Source organism: Trichoplusia ni, chromosome 18 (genome assembly GCF_003590095.1).
Source record: "Trichoplusia ni isolate ovarian cell line Hi5 chromosome 18, tn1, whole genome shotgun sequence".
Taxonomy (NCBI): Eukaryota; Metazoa; Arthropoda; class Insecta; order Lepidoptera; family Noctuidae; genus Trichoplusia; species Trichoplusia ni.
In genome coordinates, this window is record NC_039495.1 from 799,100 (window position 1) to 825,521 (window position 26,422).

At 38.3% G+C, this 26,422-nt stretch overlaps 1 protein-coding gene across 7 annotated transcripts in view; it reads right to left on the reverse strand.

The window, feature by feature from the left end:
- The window catches only part of LOC113502961 (neurobeachin), a 363,451-nt gene that overhangs the window by 119,185 nt on the left and 217,844 nt on the right, over positions 1–26,422 (reverse strand). For all 7 annotated transcript variants that reach the window (XM_026884732.1, XM_026884730.1, XM_026884728.1 and 4 more), the window contains exons 28-38: positions 25,213–25,301; positions 24,390–24,566; positions 22,948–23,058; positions 22,746–22,854; positions 22,551–22,654; positions 22,038–22,239; positions 21,386–21,621; positions 21,009–21,187; positions 20,399–20,546; positions 19,852–19,990; positions 19,303–19,439 (exon numbers count right to left, since the gene is read on the reverse strand). In XM_026884732.1, coding sequence (XP_026740533.1) covers positions 19,303–19,439; positions 19,852–19,990; positions 20,399–20,546; positions 21,009–21,187; positions 21,386–21,621; positions 22,038–22,239; positions 22,551–22,654; positions 22,746–22,854; positions 22,948–23,058; positions 24,390–24,566; positions 25,213–25,301 — 1,631 coding nt within the window. The remainder of the gene's footprint in view (positions 1–19,302; positions 19,440–19,851; positions 19,991–20,398; positions 20,547–21,008; positions 21,188–21,385; positions 21,622–22,037; positions 22,240–22,550; positions 22,655–22,745; positions 22,855–22,947; positions 23,059–24,389; positions 24,567–25,212; positions 25,302–26,422) is intronic.

The window sequence follows — 26,422 nt, forward strand, 5'->3', positions numbered from 1 at the left end:
CATATTTTTGAAACCACTAACACTTTTGTTTTAAACAAAAGGTGTTTCTGATTTCTAAGTGCATTAAAATATATTCATTAGGTATTTCGTAAAACATTCAATTACAGAAAACCGTTTCTCTAAACAGTTTTTTTTATTATATTATAAAAGCATATTATTCTATTTAATACCGCATTGTGCTAGGGGTTGATATTAGATTACCATAAATTAAAATGCCGAAAAACAAAAGCGGAACCAACGGGAATACACCAGGCGAGCATAAAACAAAGGGTACGGAGGTAGCATAAATCAAAATGCGACCGTTTGTGAGGAGGAAGCGGTCAATCATCCCCTTCCTTACAAAACATACAATGTGCAGTGCTTGTGCTAGCTGTCAGGCGGCGCGGCGGCGGGCCGCGAGGAAAGCGGAAACAAACTGTTTATGTCAAAATATTACTCGTTGGTGTTCTTAACAATTCTCGGTCTCAAATGAGGCTGTGTATTTCGATTTTTCTCAAATAGAAATATCGACTGTTATGTGTTCAAAAGTAATATACCCCACTTCCGATAAATTATTTCACAAAATTAATTGTAATAGTCGAACGTTACCTTTAACTGCAAATGTCTAAAGTTATAAAGCGTTCGTTAAATAAACAGTTAACGAAACAAATAGTTGCGTGTTCAAAATTAATAAATATTTGTGTCATGACGTACCTAATTCTGACCAGAAATAATGATAAAAGTAATATCCACGTCAAAACACAAAGTGGAAGGTGTTGCAACACTTGCAACGAATAAATACTCTTTAGCAGTGACGTCACGCCACATGTCGTATCATAAACTGGTGCTATCTTGTCGCTAATCTTATGGCCTTACTTTGACATTATTATAGTTCAACACGGTGACACAACACACCTTTTGTGTTTCAAACATTAATTTCCCTTTTAGTAATGTGTGATTAGTTCATACAAAAACATCGAATGATTATTTGGCTTCAACTAAGTAACACTTAGTATTTTAATTTGCTCAACCATCGCATGCACAAATAAGGCAACATGATAATTTTCATTAGACTAAGTTGCAAAACTACATTCGTTCTGACAACACACATGGTAAGGGCAAAAGGGTTAATGAATTCAATGATAATTTAACCCGCGTTACATTCATGCAAATTGACTTTGGAGCCCTTATATGGAATATCTATTTAAAGTTTACCTTTACTTAAAACAAATACGCCATACATTTAGTTTTAATTCAATTATATGGGTTGTAAAGTACCAGGATGTTATATGGAGCGAGGAGTTGTTAAAAACACATCAGGCATCGGTTTACGGGCACTTAGACTAATCGGTTTTACAAAAATATCTACCACCTAACGAGCTTAGTACACGTATGCTATAATTAGGAATATTTGAACAAGCGATATCACTAATTAATTTAATTTGGATGGGCGATCTAATGACGTGTTTCAATTAAAACGCAGTATATAATCATGGCGGGGAATAGTGGCTTTACCCTTTTTAGGAAATAGTGTCCGGGCGGTATCGAGGCGATCATTAATAACATCCGTTGTGAAAAAAAATGTCACTAGACAAGCAAACACTCCAAAAACACAGTATTGGAAAAGATGAAACAACTCTTCAGTAACGGCAAATGTCTTAATAGCGGTTGACTTAGTATTGAGGTGTATGTAAATGACCAATGACACAATAGAGCGCAAGGGCTACCACTCTAAGTAAGTAGAGCAGAGTGCTGCTTTCATGACTTATTTTAAGACGTAGTTATAGGCTAGCAGGTCCGTCGTACAGTCGGTACAGTCGGGTACAATTGGGTACAGTCGCGCTCGACGGGCTCATTAGCAACGTTATCACCGAGGCCCAGGGCGGCGGGCCGGGCCGGGGCCGCGGGCGCACCGCATAACATTATGCAGATGCATTAGCACAGCGGCAACGCTTACATGCCGACATGGTATAAACATATTCATTTTTTATTTCAATTAATTATTCATGTTTGGAATAGTTTAAAATGCACCCTAGATACTAATTAATCATAGAAATAGGTATGCAAACAGTTTTGCAGGTACTTCAATGCTCACCATGTAAGCAATAAATGATTAATAGCTATCGTTATTGGAATTGCTTTAATAATTAAAAAGTATCAAACACAAAAACTATCTTGTCGCCCTTTATATAGCAAACAAAAGGAACAATATAATTTTTATGGATACCGTAATTTGTTTATATTATTTGATAATTATATCTCTTATTTGGTGTTGTCGTTTTATTTATTAAAGTTAGCGGAAATAATTTTCAGGACCAATCCCAAAATTGAGTTCTTCCATTATGTGTCCATGTAAACCAATCCCAATACAATCGCGTACAGCGGGCGGATGGATGCATGCTTTTAGCGCGGCGATATCGGCGAGTTTCGGCGACATCACTCGATAACACACGACTTACGGAGCGCGGCGACACGTACCACGGATATATTTAACTCTACGCGATAAAGCGCCCCGCTAAAACAAATATCTCGTTTTTATTGCCGACTGTACTTGTTTATTTGCACTACGTTTTTAAAGGGAATTTTAATGTTGATATTATTTTAGCAAGAGTCTCTTCCAAAGCTTGTATGGCTTTAACTATGGAAATAACTTGAACAATTAATAAAGCTCTCATAGGGACCGTGTACGAGGTTTAAATAAGTAGTTCGTTGAAATAATAGAACGCACTTACCTACATAGGTGAAAAGTTTTGTTTAATATTTTGAAATGGTTTTGAGTGTACGAGTCCTAGGTTCCAGTAGGGGTTTTCATGCATTTGTTGCAGGGTTGCACATTTACATGTTACACGCGTAAAACGCAAACGATTCAAAATCGAAAGTGTGCACCTCGTAAAAACGCATCGTTCTCAATTCCAAGCTGTTATTATTACAGTGTTCACGAAAACCAACAATCGACTAATAAAATATAATTATGAATATTTAAGGATCACTCTAAATCAAGCAATAAAAGGGCTCCATTAATTTGATATCAGTTCGTAAGGCATGCATTACTGGCCGCGGGCGGCGGCGCGGCGCGGGCGAGCCCGGGGTACTCGCTTGTCTGATTTATCGAGCCTTGCTTTTGTTTACTCAGGCTCATTGCGGCGCAACGTGTAATTAATATCAACGTTAAACGCATACGTTTATTTGTAGTGTGTCGATATGCGCGAGAGTCGATCGTGAGTGCAATCGTAATAGACGCTCCGAGGGATGGCTTGGTTTCTTTTGTGTGAAATAAAAATAGTTTCGATTATTGCAGTCGAATGGTATGAATAATGTTTCATATGTCCATGCCTCTTATGTAGAATATAAATAGTAAATAATACACAGGTAAAGATCGCATTCAAGATCACAGTCAAGATTCCTCATCATCACCATCCCAGCCTTTTCCCAATTACGTTGAGGTCGGCTTCTAGTTTAGTAACCGGATGCAAGTAAGTACCAGTTTTACTAGGAGGGGCTCCCTATCTGACCTGCAAGATGAAGGCCATGATGTGAGCGACTTGTGCCGTGTTAAATACTAATATGTCATTATATGAACTAACGTCAGACGTTTATTTTAGTTGGTAGAGCATCCTCTATACCAACTCGACAATTTCTACTTTACACCGTCACCTACAGGCCCTTATGAGCGGAGGTAAAAGTAAAGGTACTCAATACTCAATACTCAATACGTTTATTGCACTCCACAATGTAATATAGATCTTAAATATAGTGGTAACAATCATGGACCCTGTCGGGCACGGCAATCGTAGGAGAGAGGAGGAATGAAAACTTTCAATGTTAAATACTAAAAGGTAATTAGACAATTCGAATCACTTACGCATTACAAATTACAAGTTTGTCTTATTATTGCAGTATTTTAATTAAATATTAAATATATATAAATGGTACATATATGATTGTTGTGTATATATTATTTTCAAAATACTTACATGCAAAATTATAAATTCATATAAATATTCTAAAATATATAAATTATTCAATGTCAATTGTAATTCAAATTATAATAAAAAATAAAACATGTCAAATACTTGTCAAATATTAAATAAATGTCAAAATAATTGAAATGTCGTAACAATAAAAAAAAAAAAATCAATCTAGTCAATGTTAGTCAATGTCTTTATGTAAATGTCTTTGTGCCGTCTTCTAATTTAAAAATGTCTTTGTTTTTATAGGCAGGTATGTTGCTAAAAATTGTCGTTTAAATATTCATTTATGTGATAGTAGCTTTTTTGTAGTAATAATTGTTTCAATTTATGAATAAAAACATTAAGCTTATCTTCTTTCTTTATAGGTAACAAGGTACAACTACATTATGTGTAACATAATCAGTCGCTGAGTAAATGTCACGGTCTCTGCGGTTGCCGCGCCGACCGCAGCTGGGCACAGCGCTATGATCATGCATGGACCGGTCACTTTGTGCCACTTGTGGTCTGTCAAACTGCTTGTAACCACAACGTTATAGTTGAATTGAAAGAGCACTTATGAGTGGCGCAGTCCCGTTGCCGGCCGCCCACCGCGCCGCCACGCGATCCATCTCGGGCGGCTCGCATCCTCAACTCGGCAATTAATATCAATGTGCGGCTATACGCGAATATCTCGCGATAGTTCGGAACGTTGCAGAGTCAACAACCTGCGCACACGTCAACCCGCTCGTTTTCCCATCACTCAGAATGTTTATTTTTCAATTTAACCCGTCAGTGGCGCGGCCGGGAGGGCCCGCTGAGTTAGGGCCGCCACACACCGCGCCGACAGATTACCGCGCGCCCAGCGCCGCCTACCGGCCGCGCCCGCGACTGCGCCAACCCTGCCCTGGACCACTTGCTATTAATTGCCGGTTGTGGTTATTAGTTGATTAGTACGTTGGGTTATTTATTAGATTTATTTTATCGGGAATATTTGTTTCTGCTTCTAGAAGATACACAAACATTATGGTTTGGAGTCAATTAATCATTTTTTATTATTGTTTTGACTTAATGCTGGCACAAGTGCTATATCATAGAAAAGGGTAAGTATAAATTTTAGACCTGAAAATATTTGTTCAAAATAAGCTTTAAGCTAAGGTTTAAGCCTTAGAAAACTGATACCATTTAACAGAATAATTTAAAAGGTTTTCTAGTATAACCACACGATATGTAGCGAATAAAAATGAGTTACTTTTCATAGTATTTTAGATGCCTAATAAAATTATATCCAAATAAATATGGTTAGCAATATCGGTGTGAAGTGGGCAGCCCTGCGCACAACCCGTGGCATACAGGCGTCGAGACCTACAATTAGGTGCGGCCAACAAGACCACGACCGGCCGCTGCTAATACGCACTCCGCCAACTAGTTACCCGCGACCCAACATCACACACGCCTCACATACGCGAATATCACCCTTCAGGACCTACACACATGACTTTCAAAATTGCACAGCTTATTTTGCGCGCTAAAACATTACTATGACTCTTGACAAACTTAATTTTACACTCCTCTCAGTTAAAAACAAACTTAATCAGTATAAAATAAGGTCGAAGACTGTGGTTAAGGAAATTGGCCAGTATGGTATGGGAAAATTGTTGTTTATTGTTTATTGGCTCAACCGTTCATCAATGTGTTATTACGCCGTGAGTTTAGAGAAAAATATTGGGTGAAAATTGATTTTTCTGAAGACGAATTGCACAGGACGCAGTTAAATCAACGAACATAAATTCTGGCCAGTTAAATTCTCGTGAACACAGGTTATTCATACTAAAAAGATGGAAGTCTGCTAAAACGGTCCAGAGCGGTGTTAAAAATATAGCTTCGTCTATCGATCCTTCAAAATGCACAAACTAGATTTTGTCCTGTGTAACAAAATTTGATTTCACGGAACAGGCATTTCAACGTAGATAAGAGTTTGTGTTTATAATCTATGAAAACGAAAGCATAAAAAGTGCGCTTTTAGAAGAAAATTACGCGGCTAATGATAATTGATAATCAATTTGTAATTATAGAAGCAAAATATATTGAGCTAATTTAGCAAATAACACGTTTTAAAAACCAACTATACCAAGAATAAGACACGTAAACAAGTCATGCAAATTTTGATGAACCAACACCTGTCTTCTCACGGGTATGAGTGCCCAATCAGGTATACAGCAATGTTTATGAGAAACCTCAATAACTCCTGACAGAGCTGCTGCCCTGGTCCATAACACCACCAATACATCAAGAGCTGTACGTGTCAAAAGGGCTCTTCATAAAGTGGATCATGCTTGATTGGTGTGGACCACACGTGTGGACGGCGCCAAGTACCAGGACCACACAGGCGGGAGGCGGTAGCACCACTCTGTGGTTAGCTGGTGGACAGCCGCGGGCGATGGCCACGGTACTCAGCTGTAGCGGGGCGCTCTTGCTTCGGTCACTTTGATTTGGTCAAGTGTAACAGTCAGCCAAGTGAACACGTAACTAATTAAGACATTTCATAGACGACGAACTGGTCCGAAATTTGATATCAACAGTATTTAATCTATTTTCATAAGCAATTTTATTTTTTGTCTTATTTACCACCGTTTCTGTCACATTTTTGTTTTTATAAGACTTAAAACATTGACTTCAATTTCATGTAAGAATTAATTAACCAAAATAGCAAGAAATCCTTATACAGATAGCTTCCCAAACAGTTTTTGGCCTATAGTGTAACATACCGCGTAGCCAGCAATCATTTTCACAAGACATACGGGCTCCTGACGCGATCGTCGCGATTACAGTGATTATATACCACTGGCGCGCACTGCACACCCCATTACCCTGCGCGAGGAGTTTCAATGAAAAAATAATTTACTTTACTTATATCGCTGGCATTTTTATGGGTAATTAATAGCAGCTGAGTAACGGGGATGTGTCGTCAGACATTTAATCAGGTAGAAAGATCTTCTCAGTTAGTTCTAGTAGAACAGAAGCTATAAGGTGTATCAGTAACAGAATTTATAAAAGGGAACTCAAAAATTGTCGTCTTCCAGCGCTTCTTTAGTGCTTTAGCTGCGGATAACAATGCAACATTTGTAAGATTACCGCAAAGTTCAAACGTCAATATTTTTTAAGGAAGGTATAATAACTTGGAGGATGCCAGAGCTGACCCATCAGGGTAACAGAACACGTACGCGGGTACGTGCCTGAAAAATACGTGACGATGCATAATCAATGCATTCCACTCGCAAGTCATGGATATTAGGGATAATTCATTCGATATATTTATTTTTATAAAAAAAAAATAGCAAGCCACTGGCTCTTCTGTTTTCCTGGTAGGTGTAATTAATTATCCAGACATTTGCTAAACTTGTCTTGTAAAATATTTTCTGCTAAAAATACTTGCAGTATTTTGAAATTAAAAGGTCACCTGAGTTACCTACTGCGCTGCGCATATAGACATTAAAAATGTACTTTATTTAGCAACAACAGAAATAAATCTATAAATTTTAATCCTTTGTGGTGACAAAATTTAAGAGAGTTGTTTACGAAATAAAAGTGAAAATAAAACGATTGCGAAAATTAAGAGCGCTGTTCAGTAGGTAATTAAAACTATAAATAAACGTGGTCAAGACCATTTAAAAGCGAAATAGCGCTTGCCAAGGAATGCTAAAACATATTGTGTCAGTGATAATTAAATGTTTGTGGTTATAACATGGTAATCACCAGACTACAAGATAACAATACGTCTGGCAGAGTGTTTGTAAATATAATCACATATCACTCTGTTCAATCATGCCTTAGGAAAGCTTACATTTATGTTAAATATAAAGTAATGTGAAACTGCAAACAACAATACGTGACGTTATTGGACATTTTTCGTACTAGTTTTGATAAGTAGCGTTTGATAACAAAAAGAGATCTACTGTAAAGCGGCTGTCTTTAAACCCCCTATGTTCATAAATTCACGATTTTTTTGCTACCTTGTCAGCTGTCTATTCTTGTCAAATAGACATTTTTTCCTCTGTTGACCTTTCCTCGTTAATTTTACAACCTGCCATCATCCTCACAATATAGAGATTTTTAATTACGATTATTTTAAACGCTTTTATTTTATCACGTATTGACGTAATTGTATGTTCGTAACATTTGATATAGTTGATAACCAGTATAATGCTTTTACTGTGTGATCCAAAAGTAGTCGGAAAGTCTACTTATTTTTAAAGAGCGTGATTAAATATATTGTGTAGATCTACTTATAGCTTAATTAATAAACCGTGTTAATGGGATAATATTAATATCCATATCTTGAAATTTCTTAAGTACGTTTCGCTTATCTATAAAAATGAAAAGGAACTTATAGTAAAATTATGAGATACTAGCTTTTTAGTCGCGGCTTCGCCCGCGTCGAGGTCGGTTATATCGCGTTTCCAAGAGAACTCTTCTAAAGTCCGGGATACAAACTATCCTATGTTCTTTCTCAAGGTCAACTCTATCTCTGTACCAAATTTCATAAAAATCAGTTCAGTAGTATAGACGTGAAAGCGTAACAGACAGACAGACAGAGTTACTTTCACATTTATAATATTAATATACAGTAGGGATTTATATCCAAATTGGTTATATGTAAATATTAGATGTTTACCATCACAACTCATGAGTATAGAATAATTAATATAATAGCAAGCAAACCAGAGAGTCAACAGTGTATGTCCGCCGCTTTGCATTTCAGTTGGATGTGAAGAAAATTATTTGTTTACATCTTTAGTTGGATATATAACCTCATTTGAAAACACTTCACGCGCATTTGGACGTTTCTCGCAATTTATTACGATTTTCTTCGAATCAACGAGATGTAAGTATTTACACACTTACTTGTAACTAATGTGTATTCTGTTTATGAATTCATTATTAACATTTTTTTAACGATTAAAATCTTCGTGGGATTTCACAAACATTCAAGTCACATGCACCCGACTCGGGACATGCATGTGTTGATCACACAAACGTTTATCCTAGGCCGGGATCAAATCCAACAATCAGTCACTCGACTTTCAGTTGCAGTCGTGCATTCCTATTGTGATCTTCATGTTGTTTCGGGCTGTCATGTATCAAAGATCGTCACAGAATTATACCCACTAAACAATTTATAGTTTCTTAATAAATGTGTTATTATAAACTACACTTACCTCCGTACTTGCATTTTTTCTCTCTTAAGTGAAAAGTTTTGTTGACTTACCTGAAAGCAAAACAACGAGTTTCAATCATCACACCATCTCAAAAAATATGTCGAAGAATAGAAGAACATTCTACACGCATAAAGTCTTTTCGGCAGTTAATTGTAGCGATAACGAATAAAGTTGACAGCAACAATATGAGTGTTGAAACCATAAGCAAGTCGTGTCACAGCGATATAACCATGAAAGTCGCTTTCAGGATCCATAAAGGAGAAGTATGCGAGGATGTCGTGACGCGGGCCCATCGACCACGACCCGGCGCTCAACACGCAGAGAACAGAAAAACAACATACGCCACGCACACGTGTTACTCATCAATTAAAATCAAATTAACAATTTACCTGTCAAAGGCAATTTTCATACTCTAAACTAGGATAGATACGCACAGAATCCTGTCAATAGATACCAAACTTTATTTTGAGTAACATAAGACGCAAGTTCATGCGTGAGCGAGCCGGGAGCCTTATAAAGATGAGTGGCTAAGCGAACAAATTGTGTCGGACACTGGCCGCCTATGCCTTATTGTTTTTTAATGGTCCGTCCCGCCCCCGCCGTGCCTTCACCATCCATCATCGTTCTTAAGCATCCACTTTTGACTTTTTCTTAAACTTGTTCAAATAAAAAAAGCAACATTCGAATTCCCCGCGGCGTCTTACTGACATTCCTTAGAAAGTTAAAACAACATATAAATTAATAAATACGATCGTAAGGGTTAATGTTTTTGTGATTGTTTGGTATAGGTGGCGTTGATACCGGGGAGATTAGAAACACATTAATTGACGTATGAATTCCGTTCAAAAAATATTTCCTTGTTTGGTCATCCCTCATTAAACTAGTTATAGTATATGTGACCTATTTAAAATTCCATCGAGGGAAAGTGAATAGCATTATGTCACTGGTATCTCCGGTACAATCGCAAACATCGGTCGCAGGCACCCCATGCGCTGTCGATACCAGGTATATTATGGGGCCGGCTCTAACTTACGGGGTTGTTTCAATGTCGACCTATGTAAATTAGTGTCGCTTAATGAGACGTGTACCGGTCGTTAGGCTAGTTTTTTCAGGGATATCTAAATGAGTGAATATATCATGCAGAGCAGTTTGATAAGAACAAGTCGTGTGTCGCTCGACTTCGCGACAGTTTAATGTGGAACTTAATCAGGTTTTGTAATTAATTGTACAATTAAGTATGTGCTACCGACGACGTTTGCAAATTGTTTAATGGCCAATTTTGTATTAGAATCCGCAACAAATTGATTGACATGTTCAGTAGCAACAATTTATTGCTTGGCAGTAAGCTTTAAAAAAAGCTAATTTATTATTCGATTTAATTACTTTTCTACAAGCATCAATAAATAAAAGTATTTTTTCACTCCAGACAATTTTCTTAGTGTGATTCCAGCATCTAGTTTATTCAATTAGACACCAACTACGTACACAGATAATAGCCCATATAATGAAGAAACACCTGTAGAGAACAAAATCAGTAGAGGTGGTCCAATAAAATCAACAACAGCACATGTTAGAGAGCACATGACGGCGCTCGGTGCGAGGGCGGAGGTCGGGGCTCGTCTGCAGCTCAGCCTACTTGATGCGAAGACAGGAGGCTGATCTGAGAGATAAACTAAGAGAGAAGATATGGACTGTTTTCGTTTATTTTTCCTTACATTTTCTGTTAACCTAAGCACAGGCTTTGATTGCTTCACTGAACTATAGTCTGTTAAGTGAGATAAGCTTTTTTTTCAAGTTCACTTGAGTCATTAAATAAACATTAAGAAGGATCTAATTGTTAAATAAAATCCTAAATATTATTCGCATAATTTGTTATCTTAATCAATACTAAGACCTTTATAATCTGTAGTGAAGCAGTTAACACAGACATACCCGAAGGTCTTCCGTTGAGGTAGTGACCGTAGCATATATAACTGGCCCGTTTAAATGCCGCTGACTAACGAGATACCAGAAAGGTTTTATTATTGCTGTATGGGGGCTATAAAAATGGCGCCTTCTCCAGCTTTTATTGATTCGTGAATGGTCGACGAATGGCCCAAGAACTCGGTTACGACCAATTTAACCGATATCAATTAGCGATGTTTGATATATTTGAGTGGCAATAAATTAGTTTTCAATTTACTGGAACCATAATATCTGTTATTAACACTTACGTGTGCTAGATGTGAGCGTTCAATGGATACGTCTAGTTATTGCTCTTCGGTAAATCGTCTATTCTACGGCAATAGGAGCATAAAATAATGATGGATGCGCCGAATGGTTAAATCAATTACTGTCGGGTGTTTTCAATACGCGCCGGTATTTTAAGGGCAGAATAAGTTACGAACGGTATTTGTATTCGGAGGTATGTTTTATTTGTTTGTCAGGTTTGTCATTAATCGCGCTGCGCTCACGCATGCGCTGTGTGATTGACGCCCGCCGCCTCCCGCCGCCGCCCGCGCAACGTTTTACATATAAATTACCAATTACAGACCTCGCACAGATTCACGGAGTACCAGAGGTGGCATTTTTACGATACTTTTAATATTATATTTATTTATACATGGTTATTTTGGAAATGCCTATTAAATTACAAAATTCTTGTAAATGAAGACGGGGCTTTAATCAACATAGATGCTTTGATTTGTATATATTATCGATCGACGAATACTGATCACCTAATTGGACTCACTCTCTCCCACTATTGGAATGTTATGACCAATCAAGAAAATGTTATACAAATATAACAAATCAATTCTTGGTAGTTTAGATAATTGCGATAAGTTTTAATAACGTAGCTTTATCGTTGTATTAATCAACTTTTCTACCATGAAATTAGTAGTCATTCAATAGACTTTATTTATATTTAATCCTCAACAGGATTTTTCAACGAGCTGCTAATCACATTTTCTAGGTTTGATACTTGTCAAAAAAATGTATAACATACTTACACCTGTAATAATTTACTCCTAATTAAAAACACACAATCTCAAACGAAAACTAACGATGTCATTAAAACATACATCATTGATAAATCTATAGGTTCCGAGGCTGCATCCGCAGTAACGGTAGCTGCTTTTAATAATGAGTAATGAGCTAGAAAGAATGCAGGATAACAAGCGACGCGTAATGGATGGGAAGAGTACCGCCACCCGCCTCCCGCCACCCGGCACACCAGCTCGCCGCGTCTGCGGGCCTGGTAACGTTTTGTGCATTAAATAGACACCGCTCATTAAAATCTATGATTGATTTTGTAGCAAAACCAATACAGTAGTCGCTACCGGTAAAATAGTAATTAAACTACGTCTAATAAGGCCCCGGATAGGCAAACAAGTTGGACACGACCGAAGATTCAGCCTTAATGAGTGGACATTGATAAATGACTACCGAATCGTGAATTAGCATAAGATTCAAATAAGTTAAGATCAAGATTCATTCATATCGGAAATTACAAACTGCTTTGCGAAGCTTCGAGTATTTAAATTGTTTATTATAATTTAAGAAATACGCATTAATAACATCATGAAGTCGATTCGCATGACGCAATGTTTTAGCTGAGCTGCTCTTCTCATGTATGACACGATAAACGGGGTGTTATTTAATTTTCCCAACAACAGCTAATCTTTTAATCAAGTGCCAGGCAATCATAGTGTAGCAGGTATGGTTAGCAAGCAAGTAGACGAGCCCCCGGCCACCCGCCGCGCGGCCGCCGGCACGCACGCGCTCTCGCCAAATTGCTCAAGTGATGCAAAATACCCCCTTGAGGTTACAAGGTCTCTAACGGTACCCTTCATCATGGACCTTTATATTCTTGTATTTTCTGACAAACCTCTATAAATATACCCGAAGCTTGAAAAATCAATGCTTTGACCTATTACAAAGTAATATCTCGCACAAGGCCTGCATTTTTTTAAAGCATTACTCTAAAACCTACGTGTGTCAGGTTGACTGTGAGAATGTAATGCAGGCGAGCATGCTCCGCCGAAACCGTAGTGACAGTTCCCATATTCCAGGTACAATTTCCAGGAACATTTAGCATTAGAGTTATCGCTTTCCCATCACGTTCGCAGATGACTTTATTTTGATATTGCACGCCTGTGCTTTATCGTCCATTGTGTTTTTGTTCACATCGCTACGTGCCGCGATGTCGGCGCCTGAACTTGATAAATATTTCACTAATACGCGTTCATGGGTTACGTTCACATTCGGAGAAGGTGTATGAACTGTGAAACAATCATTTTGAATTACTATCACATAATCGGATTTGACGTCATGATGGACGAGTAAGTTTTGTATTTATGAAGTTATTGGTACCAAATACGGATTAACGGTCAGTCATGTCTAGACGAATCGCTTTTGGATCGAGCGGATGTTTACGTGGCGTGGTACAATCGTATATTATCTGTTTGTAAATCCTATTTTGCGTTAAGGATACTATTCATAACTCGCGTTTCTGTAAAATATAAAAGTGTCAGGGATGTCCCAGACAGGCCATAACGATTCTATTTGAGTGTGGTGCGTGCTCGCCGCGTATAATGTACCAGCAGATAGGGCGCTTTTTGTTTTGCTAAACGGGCAAAGTTGTTCGCGTGCGGAGTCCTGCGGTCGGGATATTTTTATCCTCGCACACTGCTTTATGTGTCAGAACTAATCGATAGAGTAACCTTGGGAACACAGAGGTCAACGTGACGAAAACTCAATAATATATTAAGAAATGACAGCAACATAAACGTAGCAACAAAATTAAGCAGATCTCTTCAATTTACATGTCGTCGAGCTTATGAATTTTAATTTATAAATATTTTAAATTAAAATGTAATATCCATTTGTGTTGGACATTGTTTAAATAAATGTTACATCCAATAAATATTAGTGAACACATTAATAATCAGATAATTTATACAAATGGAATAACTAGGAAATAGAGTCCCAGGAGAATTAAACTGTAGAGTCGACCCATTTCCTATGTGTAACCAAGAACACATGAAGACATTTTTTTTCAATTTTTTTAATACGGAATCAATTAGAAACCGTTCTGTGAGATCTACGTCGACGTGAGATTCCACCGGTTGGCGGCAATTAAGTGTAGCACGGCGCCCGCGGGACCACGCCGGATGCCCGGAATGTCAGAACTCTTCGTTAGGTATGCAACCCTGGTAATTATTATTGGGTGAAACGAACGCTCTATTGCTTCTGGTGACTAATTAAAAACAATTTCAAAGATTTATTTGGCGTTGGTCCCGTTATTTATGAGTCACTCCAAATAGAGCATAGCTCACTGCGACATATTTCAAACAATTAGTAGCCAAAATCGTTTGAAGAAATAGGTAGCAGTAGGTAATTCCGACAAGGGAATTTATATATTTTGGTAAATATTGCTTACCCAACTAACGTAACTCTTTTTAGAACAAAGATTATTTTTTATCAAACCAAACAAGCATTTTATTACTTTTATAGGTAAAGATTTTCCACAAAGCTTGGACATGAATATACGGGAGCTCGCCAGGTTCTTGAACTAAGCTATGATAGCGATATGAGTCCTAAAGCAATTTGTTTGATCTCAGGCTGAGTCAGACAAGCTGCCCCCCACTAGGGCTATTACAAGATATCAAGTTTTAGTCGTATAGCAAATAATACTGCAAATACTCCACTAATAGAGGTTTGTGAAGTGAGGAGCTGGAGCAACTAAGAATTGCATGTAATTATTTAACGAAGTATATTACGAAATGTATAGACGTATTTTCAAGAAATATAAAATAAAAATATACTTTATAAGTTTATAGTCTCACGTCAGTGATAGGTGTCCACCTATCGTTGCAGAGACTAAATAATGAAATATAGTCTAGTACGAATTAACAAGAGAATCCCACGAAAGAAACATTGACCAGTAATATGAGTAACTAGCAACAGAACTAGTGATGAGCAGCGTTATCTATCGATGTATCGGCGGCGCGCTGCAGGGGCCGGCTTATCGACCACATCTGGCGCCTAAATTCTTACATGCAACCTACACCGGTTGTAAAAAGGCGAAGGCAGGAATCGCCACTGACAGACAGACAGACGGGACAATATACGATCGTGGCTCCACTAGCATGGACGTGCCTCAACTAATTTATAGTCAATAAATACGCGTTCATATATATATGTTAAATACTTTCATAAATCAATTAAATATCGTGGAGAAGTGACCATGCTGTTTTCTACTAAAGTAATTAATTAATGAATAGTCAGAGCGTAGAGAGGTAAGTTCACATATCCCAAAAATAAATAAAATAAAAGTATTTATTGTCAGAAAAAATATGCTGCTATAATTCTTAACAAAAAAAAAGAATTTGTAGCACCAAAAGGAACCTTAAGCTGTTACGTAAACAAATTCATTATCAATTTTTCTGATCAAGTAGATATACTACAGGTAGACGCGGCGATACGAAACTAAACGGACACGTCCATAGCAAATTGAACTTTATTTTAATGCCCGAAGGTTGAAAGTCAGTCGGAGTGGTGGCTATAAATTTGAGAAGTATCATGACACGTGTCAGTTACGCTGATAGCTGTCAAGCTGGAGTAATATATTTATTTATGTGCTGCCGTGCGCGGTGCGGCGGCCGTTATTGATGAAGTGGCAACTGGATGAGAAGACTTCCTGAGATTCTTAGACGGAATAGGGCATAGCAAAAGCTGTTTGTAATGTTCGTAAACATATGTAGGTACTCTATTTTTTTGTAAACCAATTGTATTAGCTTTGGCGATTAGGGGTGACTTGAGCGATTTGAATTCTGCAAACAGACCGGCTGACTGCCGGAGTATCGATTATATTGTATTTAAACTAACCGAGAGCCTTGTGGGCACCCTCCCAGCCGGCAGCGATGCCAATGACTTTTCAAAGCCTTATTTCAATTACTGTTTGTTAATAATAAACTGATTAACAATAATACTATCCGAAATGACACAATAAACAAAAACTTTTTTATTAAACTTTTTTTAGTCTATTTCATAAATAATCGGAATTCGATTAACGTGACTTTTTCAACACTCTCTCAAATAAAAGTATTCAAAATATTTTCCCATTGCCACCCAGAACAGGCTCATCTACAAAAACTCGAGCTAAAAGCGAGCATTAATTTATCAAAAGTTTAATTATGAAATATGCACCAATAAATCGTTGTCGTTTGTACCAACGACAGGCATAGCCGGGATTCCGACTGCGTACGTATTTTTTGTCCCTCTCTGACCGCCTATAAACACGACACGGTTAATTAAAACGGTATATTAGCATAAACAAATAAAATGCCCCATTACGAATTCAATTTACAATCTTTGAAATCGGTTAAATTAGTCGCAGTAAATAATATCTCGGATACAGTTTCAATAATAGCGTTGTGGCGCAACTCAAGAGCGGAGCGGGCTACTTCTTTAAGTTCAAGCTCTTTCATAATACCTCACGCACCTTTGTAAACTTCATATATTGTATAATACATCGTACTCATTTATTAATTGATAAGTTGTAAAGTATGATAATTTTAATTATCATTTTGTAAGCATTGATATCTTCAGGCTACCTTCGTCCGGTTAATTTCCGCTACATCTTATACTTCATGCTTCATCGTGTATGCTCGAGCGCATAGTCATTCCATACCGTCATTTACTTTTGGTGCGTTGATTAAAGTCAATAGTGCAAATAATATTATTATGTCAACCCGATAGGTTACTCCAGAAGAATCTATGTTAATATATTTTCACAAATATTACAGAAGATTTGATATATATTACTTGTGGATTTTTGTCAATTTCTTAAAAGTGAAATCATTTCATGTTTTAAGAAATACCGCCTAACGGCTTACTCCAAAACTTTTCCTTGAGTTCCTCATACCTACAGTCACTAGATAAATTGTTAGTATCGATATCAACTCATAATCAGTCATTTATGAAGTCACCAAATTACCAGCAATTACACTTGTAGGAATCAAATCAGTGCATAGGTATGTGTCCCCCTGCCCCCCTCCCCCCCTGTACCGGGCCCCCCCGGCGAGTGCGCACGCGGCGCTCGGCGGGGCGCCATTGTCCCGCTGTCGGGCTGCGCGCGCGCCCCACACAACGACTGGCTAGGCTCGGGTGACGTCGATACCGGGGTAAGGCTCGATACTATACCGAGATGAGATATTAAAAGGGGTTTTTTGATTTCGGTTTCGGTTTCGGATTCGGTGATCGAAAAGAAGAGAAAAGTAGGTTACGCATCAGTATATTTTCCGCGTGAGGTTTCTTTAGAATGAGCGGTCGATCTAAACATCGCATATGGCAAGAGTTGGTTTGACATAATTTTAGGAAACAGGAAAATTTAAATAGCTACGTTTAAAAAGTAATGGACAATAACGACGTTCAGAAATAGCTGTGACAAAGATAATTACAATATGCTATATTTTCATATTCATATTTCTACTAAAGAGTTTTATCGACTCAGCACAGCACTATCGTGGCGCCTGTTCGACAGGGCACCGCGGGGACGCATTGTCCGCGCGTCTAAGTGCCTCATATTCGGTTACCCGACTATATTACACGGCTATACGCAATATCGATATCTCACCTAAAACAAATCACGAACATCCTTACTACTAACCTAACTCAATCAATTTGGAACTTAACGACCATCAAGTTAAGGAGTATTTTTGTTCGTGTTATAAGTGTTTACTTAAGGCGGTTAAGTTGAAACGTGAAACGATATAATTTTCATTTTACTACTCCTTGAATACACAAGAGGCTTAATAAATAACAAAACAAAGCTCTCACGTCGCACCTTATTTGAAGGCAGTTTTGTCATCCGATTGTCTCAGCTTCACAAATAATTTATATTATTGTATTATAGATTTGGAAGAAAAAAAAACTTTTTTATAGTCGTAGACCTGACAATTTATTGAATAGCTTTAGTTATTATGTTATAAAGTTAATTTATATTATAATTATTGTGGTCGTCTCTTTACGAGCTATATGATTTGTTTGTTCGAGGAACCGTGATGAGATGGACCATTATAGTTAGGCGAGCACTTCATTTAGAAAGTCTGATGCTATTAATGTACCCCTTAATTCCTAAAATGATTCCAAAATTTCCATGAGAACGACCAATTAGTGCGATAAGTGCAGGTATATGGCACTTACTGAACCAGTTGCGGAACATGTTTGAATTTAAAAACCAACACTTTATGTTGCAACAATGTCGAATATTTCGTAATTGAAACTCCTAAAACGCATTAACTAACCGAAATCCCATGCAGATAGCAGAATCTCTTGCAATAAAGTTGCGAACGCAAACTGCGCCGGAGTTGATTACACGGGCGGCGCTTATCTCAGCGTTACCCGACATTACATTAGTAACGTATCACCAATTACGCCGCGATATGTAAAACCATTCGACTTTAATTCAAACACAAACTTGTGTCTCAGGGCTCTGAGATAACCAATTTCACTGAATGGCGGAATAAAGTAACCTCACGCCGACTCAATAAACATTATAATGGACATCGCACAATTATTGTAAATAAGTCGATTGCTTCTTGCAGTAGCTTCCATTAAAAACCGCAGGCGATGTGTTATTACAGTTTAACTTGACTTGATTGAAAACCCGACACGTGAATATTTTTTAATCTTTACTGGATATTTTTAGAAAATAATCAATAAATTATTTATTGCGCAAGCTTTTGCGACCTCTTTATATGATACTTTATTTTAAATTAATAAGTGGCTTTTTATTCCCAAATATTTTGTATTCTGATTAAATAACGCATCTATTACAATTATCACTAAAACCTGTTTCTAGTCCTCGTCTTTAAATCTCAAATAAGTGCAACTAGCTCAATCAGGGACAATAATATAGTTTGTCTTAGTGGAACATCTCAGCTGGCTGCTAACCAAATTCTACACACAACACAAGTTTAAGAAAAAGTTAAACAAATCGTGTGGTTAGCTTGGGACCCCAATTTCGTTAATAGTAAAACGTTTCGAATGGAAATTGGACTTTATTTGATAATAACGTAATTGATCGGCAATTGTAAATAGCAGAATTGGAGCCCAGAGCGCAGGGTTTTACCCCTCCATCGCTCTATACCTTAAAAAAGAGGGTAACATACCTCAGGGTCAATCTTCTTGTACTCCGGATCCTCCTCATCCACTTCGAAGTACAGCTCTGTGGAGGTCAGCGACACGGTCCCCGGCGCCACCAGGCCGGGCGCCACCAGCCGCGCCTTCGTGCTTATGTTCACTGGTCCTGAAGAAACAGAAGTAAAGCATTAAAAAGAGATTGACAATAACTACAATTTAAAGTCTTGATGATAAGTTAAAATGCTGTAATGTACGTTAACGTTGCCTATTTTGTAAGTACTAGTACAATTAGAATTACAATTTAAGGTAAGCGCCTTCCAAATAATAGTGCGCAACGCACTCGAACTTAACATTGCTCAGGTTATTTTATCAGGGTCTCAGACTACTTTTGTATTATCCATAGACATTAAATACACGATAAAGAAAAAAAAAAGTTAATTTAGATAGAGCTTTAAATAACTTGGTTCATCTATAGTTAGGTGTCACAAGGTGTCACGCAATCCAAGTTCGAAACTGTGTTAAAATCACAGCATAAGAACTGGCGCGTCAAAACTAGTACTAGTAGTATATGTAGTTACCAGTGAGGTCCGCATCTATCTCGCGGTCGTCGACCAGCAGCTCGGCGTCGTCCAGCAGCTCGGCGGCGGCCGGCGTGGGCAGCTGCGCGCCGCGCCCCGCGCCGCCCGCCGCGATGCGGGAGTGAAGCTCCTCCGTGGCCTGTTACGAGAGCACCATGTGTAGTCATCTCATTAATGATCTGCATTTTAATCCGTTTTTAAGCATGTAGTCGGAATTAAGAAGTTATGTCAGCTTTTAACACTCGTACAAGTATTTAAAGGATTATACTTTTTACCTTTCCAAATTATAATGTCTTTGCTACAATTTTGATTTGGTAACAGGAAATTTTGTACAATATAGCTACAGTTAAACATTAGTACTTCGTCCATTGTCATTATCCGAACGTGTTCCAAACAGTAGGTGAGTACAAGACTGTACAGATCTGAGAGAAAATTTGAATTTATCAGTAGTCTTCGTTCATCTAATTGATCACGGCTATCCAACTGGGAATGAACACAACATGATGCGAAATGTTTCATTATCGGAGTAGTAGATCATAACCAATACCTGTAGAATAGCGTCGTGATGGTGTGCGTGATGGTGCGGGCGGGCGGGCGCGGCGGCGTGGCGGCGGCCGCGCGCGTCCGGGACCAGGCGCCGCCGACGTCGCGCGTCGTCCTCCCACGAGTCCAGCTTCCAGAACTGACTGCTGCTGCTAAACGCAGGACAATTGCCAAGTTAAAACGTGGAAAGAAAAAGGGTTTTATTTCGCAATGATAATCTTGAAGATGAAAATAAAGATTTGTCCAAATGAAAATGAAGATTTTCTACTTATACTATTCTGAAACAACCAGCCACTATTTTTGGTAATCTTTTTATTTCACTGAAGTCAATATAGCAATCATCATCATCAGCTCAGCCTATAGCAGTCCACTGCTGGACATAGGCCTGTCCATAATTTTTCCAATATACTTAATATCTAATCTGTAACTGTATTTTTCTCTCATTTTGTGTTAACGTAATTGGTAATCCGTTTCAGCTTAATTGTCGGATAAAAATAAGAGTAACTTTTTGTCTTCTCTGCAAAATGGAAAATTAACACACTTTAAAAGCATTCAGCAGAGAAATTAAAGAGGGCTAATATTTAGTCCCATATGACAGTAGTGTGGTATGTTACCCGGGCAAGGCGGCGGCGGCGGTGTTGGGCTGCGTGGGGTGCGCGTGGTCGGCGGCGTGGCGCAGCTTGTCGAGCAGGCGCGCGGCGGCGGCGTGGTCCCGGCGCCGCGCCGCCAGGATCAGGCGCTCGCACGTGCGCTCCTCCTCCGCGCGCTCCGCACTGCTGCTCGCGCACAGGCACTGGCCACGACAACATGCTTGTAAACACTGATGCTGCTGTTATGGTAGCAGTCTGCATTGGCTGCTTATATTCGATATTTTATCGAGATCCTTGACAATCTCATCAAAACATTAGATCAAAACTTCAGTACCAAATAAGTCAGAACCACTTCCAATATCAAGTACACCGAAAGAGTGAAAACGCATTTATCAACTTACTTCAAAATCAGCATGTTTAAGGACATCGTCTGCCCTCATCCTGTTCAATATAAACTCTGCTTCATTGGCGACCCTCACGATGTGATCTCTCATGGCGTGGGACAGCAGCCGACCCTCGTTGATCAGTTCGATGAAGGCCAGCCCCGCGTGCTTCTGCAACGAGTTCTGCCACTCTTGGGAGCAGAGCAGCATCACCAGCTCCACCACCGATGTACTGGACTTGAAAGTTTGAAGACCTAACAAATGGTACATCATCAGTGAAAGGAAACTTAAGAATAATTTCCATCCCATTCCATCTACAACCGACTATGTACCTATGTTACTACTACCCATGTTCTACTGTTAAAGCTGTACATTAGAAGAAAGTATTGTCCAAGCCAAGTCTAGTTTACGACATCTATGTTATTAGCTACAGTCAGGCGTAACTATAGTCAGGTAAACTCGACCTAGAGTTCACCATAAAAGCAAAGAAGGTACTAAATACCATAAACCTTCTACCTTTATTCACCCAGGAAGTAAAGTGCGCTTAGGTACAAGTCTCCGCTTACCAGCTGAACAAAGCCACTTTATCTTTGAGGTACCCAAAGTGACTCAAGTAGATTTTCATCTGGAGTCCAGCTATCTACCATGCCTAACACCAATATACCTTTACCCTCCATGAGCAGTTCCTGTCCGTGGCTGCCGACGAGTGTCTTGGAGAGGAAGGGCGCGAAGTCCAGCATGATCTCTCTGAGCAGAGGACAGACTGGTCCGAGAGCTGTCTCCAGCTTGTGTGTGAGGGACGCTTCGCGGGACACGCCGTCCGCGGTCATTGATGTGTTCATAGCACTTAGGCCGGCTAACGTCTCGTTGTCCTAGAAAAGTAGAACAGAAATAAAAAAGATCGATTTAATGAACATTCAAATTGAACGTGTATACAAAATTTCAGCTCAATCGGTTGTAGAATCCTCTACAAGTTCTAAGTAGGCTTACCAACAGATCGCAAGCAAGCCTTTTTGCCTTTGTGTATAAAAGAGATGTTTGCCGTGTTTTTCCATTATGGAAGCAATCTTACTTTGATGGTAGTGACTTAAACAGATATAGTCTTATTGGTACACAGTCTTTTATTTTCTAACTGGAAACGGCATGAGAGGTGTAATGTTCTAACATGAATAAAGCAACTTACAGGATGCAAGTGCCTCTGAGCGGCTTGCAGGTTCCTGTTCTGATGCCTCTGTTGAATATGGTGGTGCGATTCAGAGTTCCTCATGTGGATTTGTTTGTCAATATCTAAAAAAACATCAAACACATGGTTAAGTAAGATAGTTCCAAAAAATATTTTTGTTTTTCTGCTATTTTTAACCAAGAAAGTGATTTTTACCTTCATGTATATTTCCTTCGTGGTCTCTCGTCCTGCCAGTAATGGTAGCGGGGCCTCGTTCACCATCCTCATTCAGATTCACGTCAGTCCACGACTCATCATTACTTACCTGAAAATATTTCCAATTAAGTTAATTTCATCCACAAAGATATATTGGCCGTCTGTAGAACAACAGGCAAATATCGCGAAAAGTCGTACTTACCGGGTGCTTGTTATCATCTAAAGCGATTTCGCTGGATGTCTCCGGATCGTTGTTAGTCGTTTCATTTGAGTTCAGGTGGAAGGACCCCGCGTCTTCTATCGAGTCCACGCTCTGCAGACACACCAAACGTGATACACATTGATACTATAAGTACCTACCACGACTATACCTCACATTATCTAAACATCAAGAGGGAAGAACTAGAAAAACAACTCAGGGAAGATTTTACATGGTTCTAGTAAGTAATACTCTCTCATACCTATTGGACTACCTAGTCTAACATTGAAAGAATGTAAATGAGTTAAAGGAAATTATTTTTCTAAATTAACACACATGAAAATGGTAGTATACGAAAATACACACAACCTAATCTGTTTTTTTCCAAAAAAATATTGAGTCATTCTTACTTTTTTTTTTAAACAAGTTGAAGACTTAAATTTACTTAGTTTTAAAAACCTTACCTTGATAAATTATTTACATCTCTTATTAAAAAATTGTGTGTAACATCTACTATGTGATGAAGAAAATGATGAATAGGTGATTAATTCTACAGAAACAGCATGCTCAAAGAATTCAGTGATAAAGCAAGCGTAGCACACACATGCTGGAAACAAACTAAATAAAGTGGAAAATATTCGGGAAAAAACACAGTAAGAACATACATACATATTTACACAATTAGATTGGTACTGAAAATTCCCATCCCATAAGCCGAATATTATTTTCATATTGATATACACATATTATTTATCATATAATATAATTAGCCTGAATTTAACCCAGACCAGCTTAAATTACATCACAATATTTATAGTGTCTAGTGCCAGTGCTCCAATATTGAGTGTAGTCTTACCTTAATAGTCTGATATACGAGTGAGCATAGCTAGCCTATATGTGTGTCAGAGACTGTACATAAGTCTGTAACGTGACAAGCTTGTGTGTTGTTGTGTGTACATGATTGGAACTGGAACCTTTGACGCGATATTTCAGGTGAATATTATTTTATTAATCAATAACACTCTTATTGTACCAGGCTTCCAGAATCAATCGACAGTGTCAACGCTAAGTCATGTTCACACTAAATCAGAATGTGTACAAACCAAATTGACCACCGACACCGTTATCCCAGACAATGTTTTGGACCTTGCGGTTGGAGGCTTACAACAGGACAATAACATAAATTTAATACATAGATTAGTAGGCTATCCACAACACCGTATACAAAATAAGTTGAAGTATACAGACTGGCTTGGTCTAACTCAAGTAGAACGCATTCACCTACACCAGATACATGTGGAAGAATAATGTCCACCCCTTTAATGATAAGATTTGAGATACTGAAACTAGACAGCAACGAGGATACCCCATAGATCACAGTTAAGGAGACGCAGTAACTAATAGAGAGAGAAAGAGCATTGCCGACTCCCCGCGGGTCTACTCACCTTGGGCTTGAGCTGGGTTTTGACTCGCAGGCTCGACTTGAATAGCGGCTCTTCCTTGTCCGAGGCGGGCGACAAGTCCGGCTTATCACTAGGCTTGTCTTTGTCCGCAGTATTTGGCTTCAGTTCGTCAGTCGTAGTTTCTATTTTGGCAACGCCCTCTTCTTTTCCATCCGTCTCCTTTTTTTATTTTATCGCAAAAGCAAAACAAAACGAATATAATGAAGCGTTCACGTTTCACACAAAATCTTCCACATTTAATGTTTTTACATATATTTGTATAGCGACATCGATAACTAAAACCAATCGGCAAACAGCAAATCAATTTGCCAAACACAATGTGACTGATGGCTCGAGTCGACTATAAGGGACGGAATTCTTAATGGCATGCTTACAACGCTAAGTCAATCCTAGTTCTATACTAATTAGATGCTCATGAACACTCTATACTACTTACAATTAAATAATCTTACTGTTATGTAGTTAGGCCTAAATTGAAGAAATCGGAATAAAATGGAAAAACATGCTAAGGAAAAATGTAGTAGAATTAAATTTGTAAAGACTATTTTAAATTAAAAGCTTCATTACTTAATTTGGAAAATTAAACTATACATGAATAATAAATGTAAGCTTTTAAATTTAGCGTTTATGGTCTACTAGGTAATGTACCTTTATGCCTACAATTTTAAATTTATACTCACAATATTTAAAGTAGAAGAATAGAGGGAGGGGGTCTATCAGAATCTTCCATGCAAACATGATCCGTACACAAACATGACGTCTATCGCAAACATCTCACTCGTAGTGTAACGGTCAAATGTCTTACCTTCATGGAGGGTGAGTCCAAGTCATTAATAGTGGAATTGTTTTCGTCAACCACAATCATAGCATACTCCACGTCATCTCCATTGTGCTCTAGAGGAACATAGAAATACAAGTCGTTACTTTAGGAAATGGTGATTGTGTTGTTTGTTGGCTGACAACATCGACAAAGCTTGCTTAATAAAGCGGGTAAGTCAGGAGTCCTACAAGTTATCCAGGGAATTTATACTTCTATATTTACTGTACATGGAATTCTGTACAAAGCAACGTACGTCATTAAGTTACTGTTATACCATAAGCGTATTAAATCTATCTATTAATTTCTGTAATGTAAAAGAGGTAGTCTAAAGCCTACTAATAGAATTATTTGACATGCATTCACCTACTTCACAATACTACAGAATAACAAATCGCACAGAATTCCGACTGATCACTACAATTTATTAAGAAATTTCATCGGTACATGCATCTTAAAACTTAATGTTATGATTTATCTACTTCAAATGATGATGCAACTAAAATAAAAATCGAAAAGAACAGAAGCAGTGCCTCAGCGGTGCATAGAATTACATTGCTTTGTCTTCGACAACAGCGGGACATTCAGATCAAGATTTTAGAAACTAACAACATAGGTTTACAATGCTTTTATTTATTTAATTTGTAAGACAAAACATTGTACGCGAACATCGACCACAGATAGTAATTAGGGCGTCCGCATCACAATCCTAACAAAATATTGTCAAGTTGGCCACGAGAGAGCATCCGAAACCCACTATCAAGCGTAAAAGCTAAATTCAAGCACGAAGACAAAATAGTGTCGATACTTTCTCGTGTTTTTACTTAAACGGCATAATGCATGACATAAATTCTTTTTGTTGATATACTTATTACACATTTAACGCGATCCGAAATATTGCATAATCGATGTTTACCGCAAGGAGTCATTCTAGGACCTATTTTAAGGTGAACTATCTGGCCCTCAAAATAACTTATTCACACAAGTCAATAAGTATATACCCAGTCCGGGTATATAGTAAATATTTTTGTTGTTTATGCGAACGCCAGCAGTTTGTCGTCGGCCGCGTTACCTGCGTGAGCGCGGTGGTAATTAGCGATGCGTGTGTGTGCGAGCGTATTATTGTTAACGTGTTGGCCGCAATCGAGCTTGCAGTGCGTGTGGGGGTGGCGGTGAGCCGGGTGCCCACCAGGCAGGA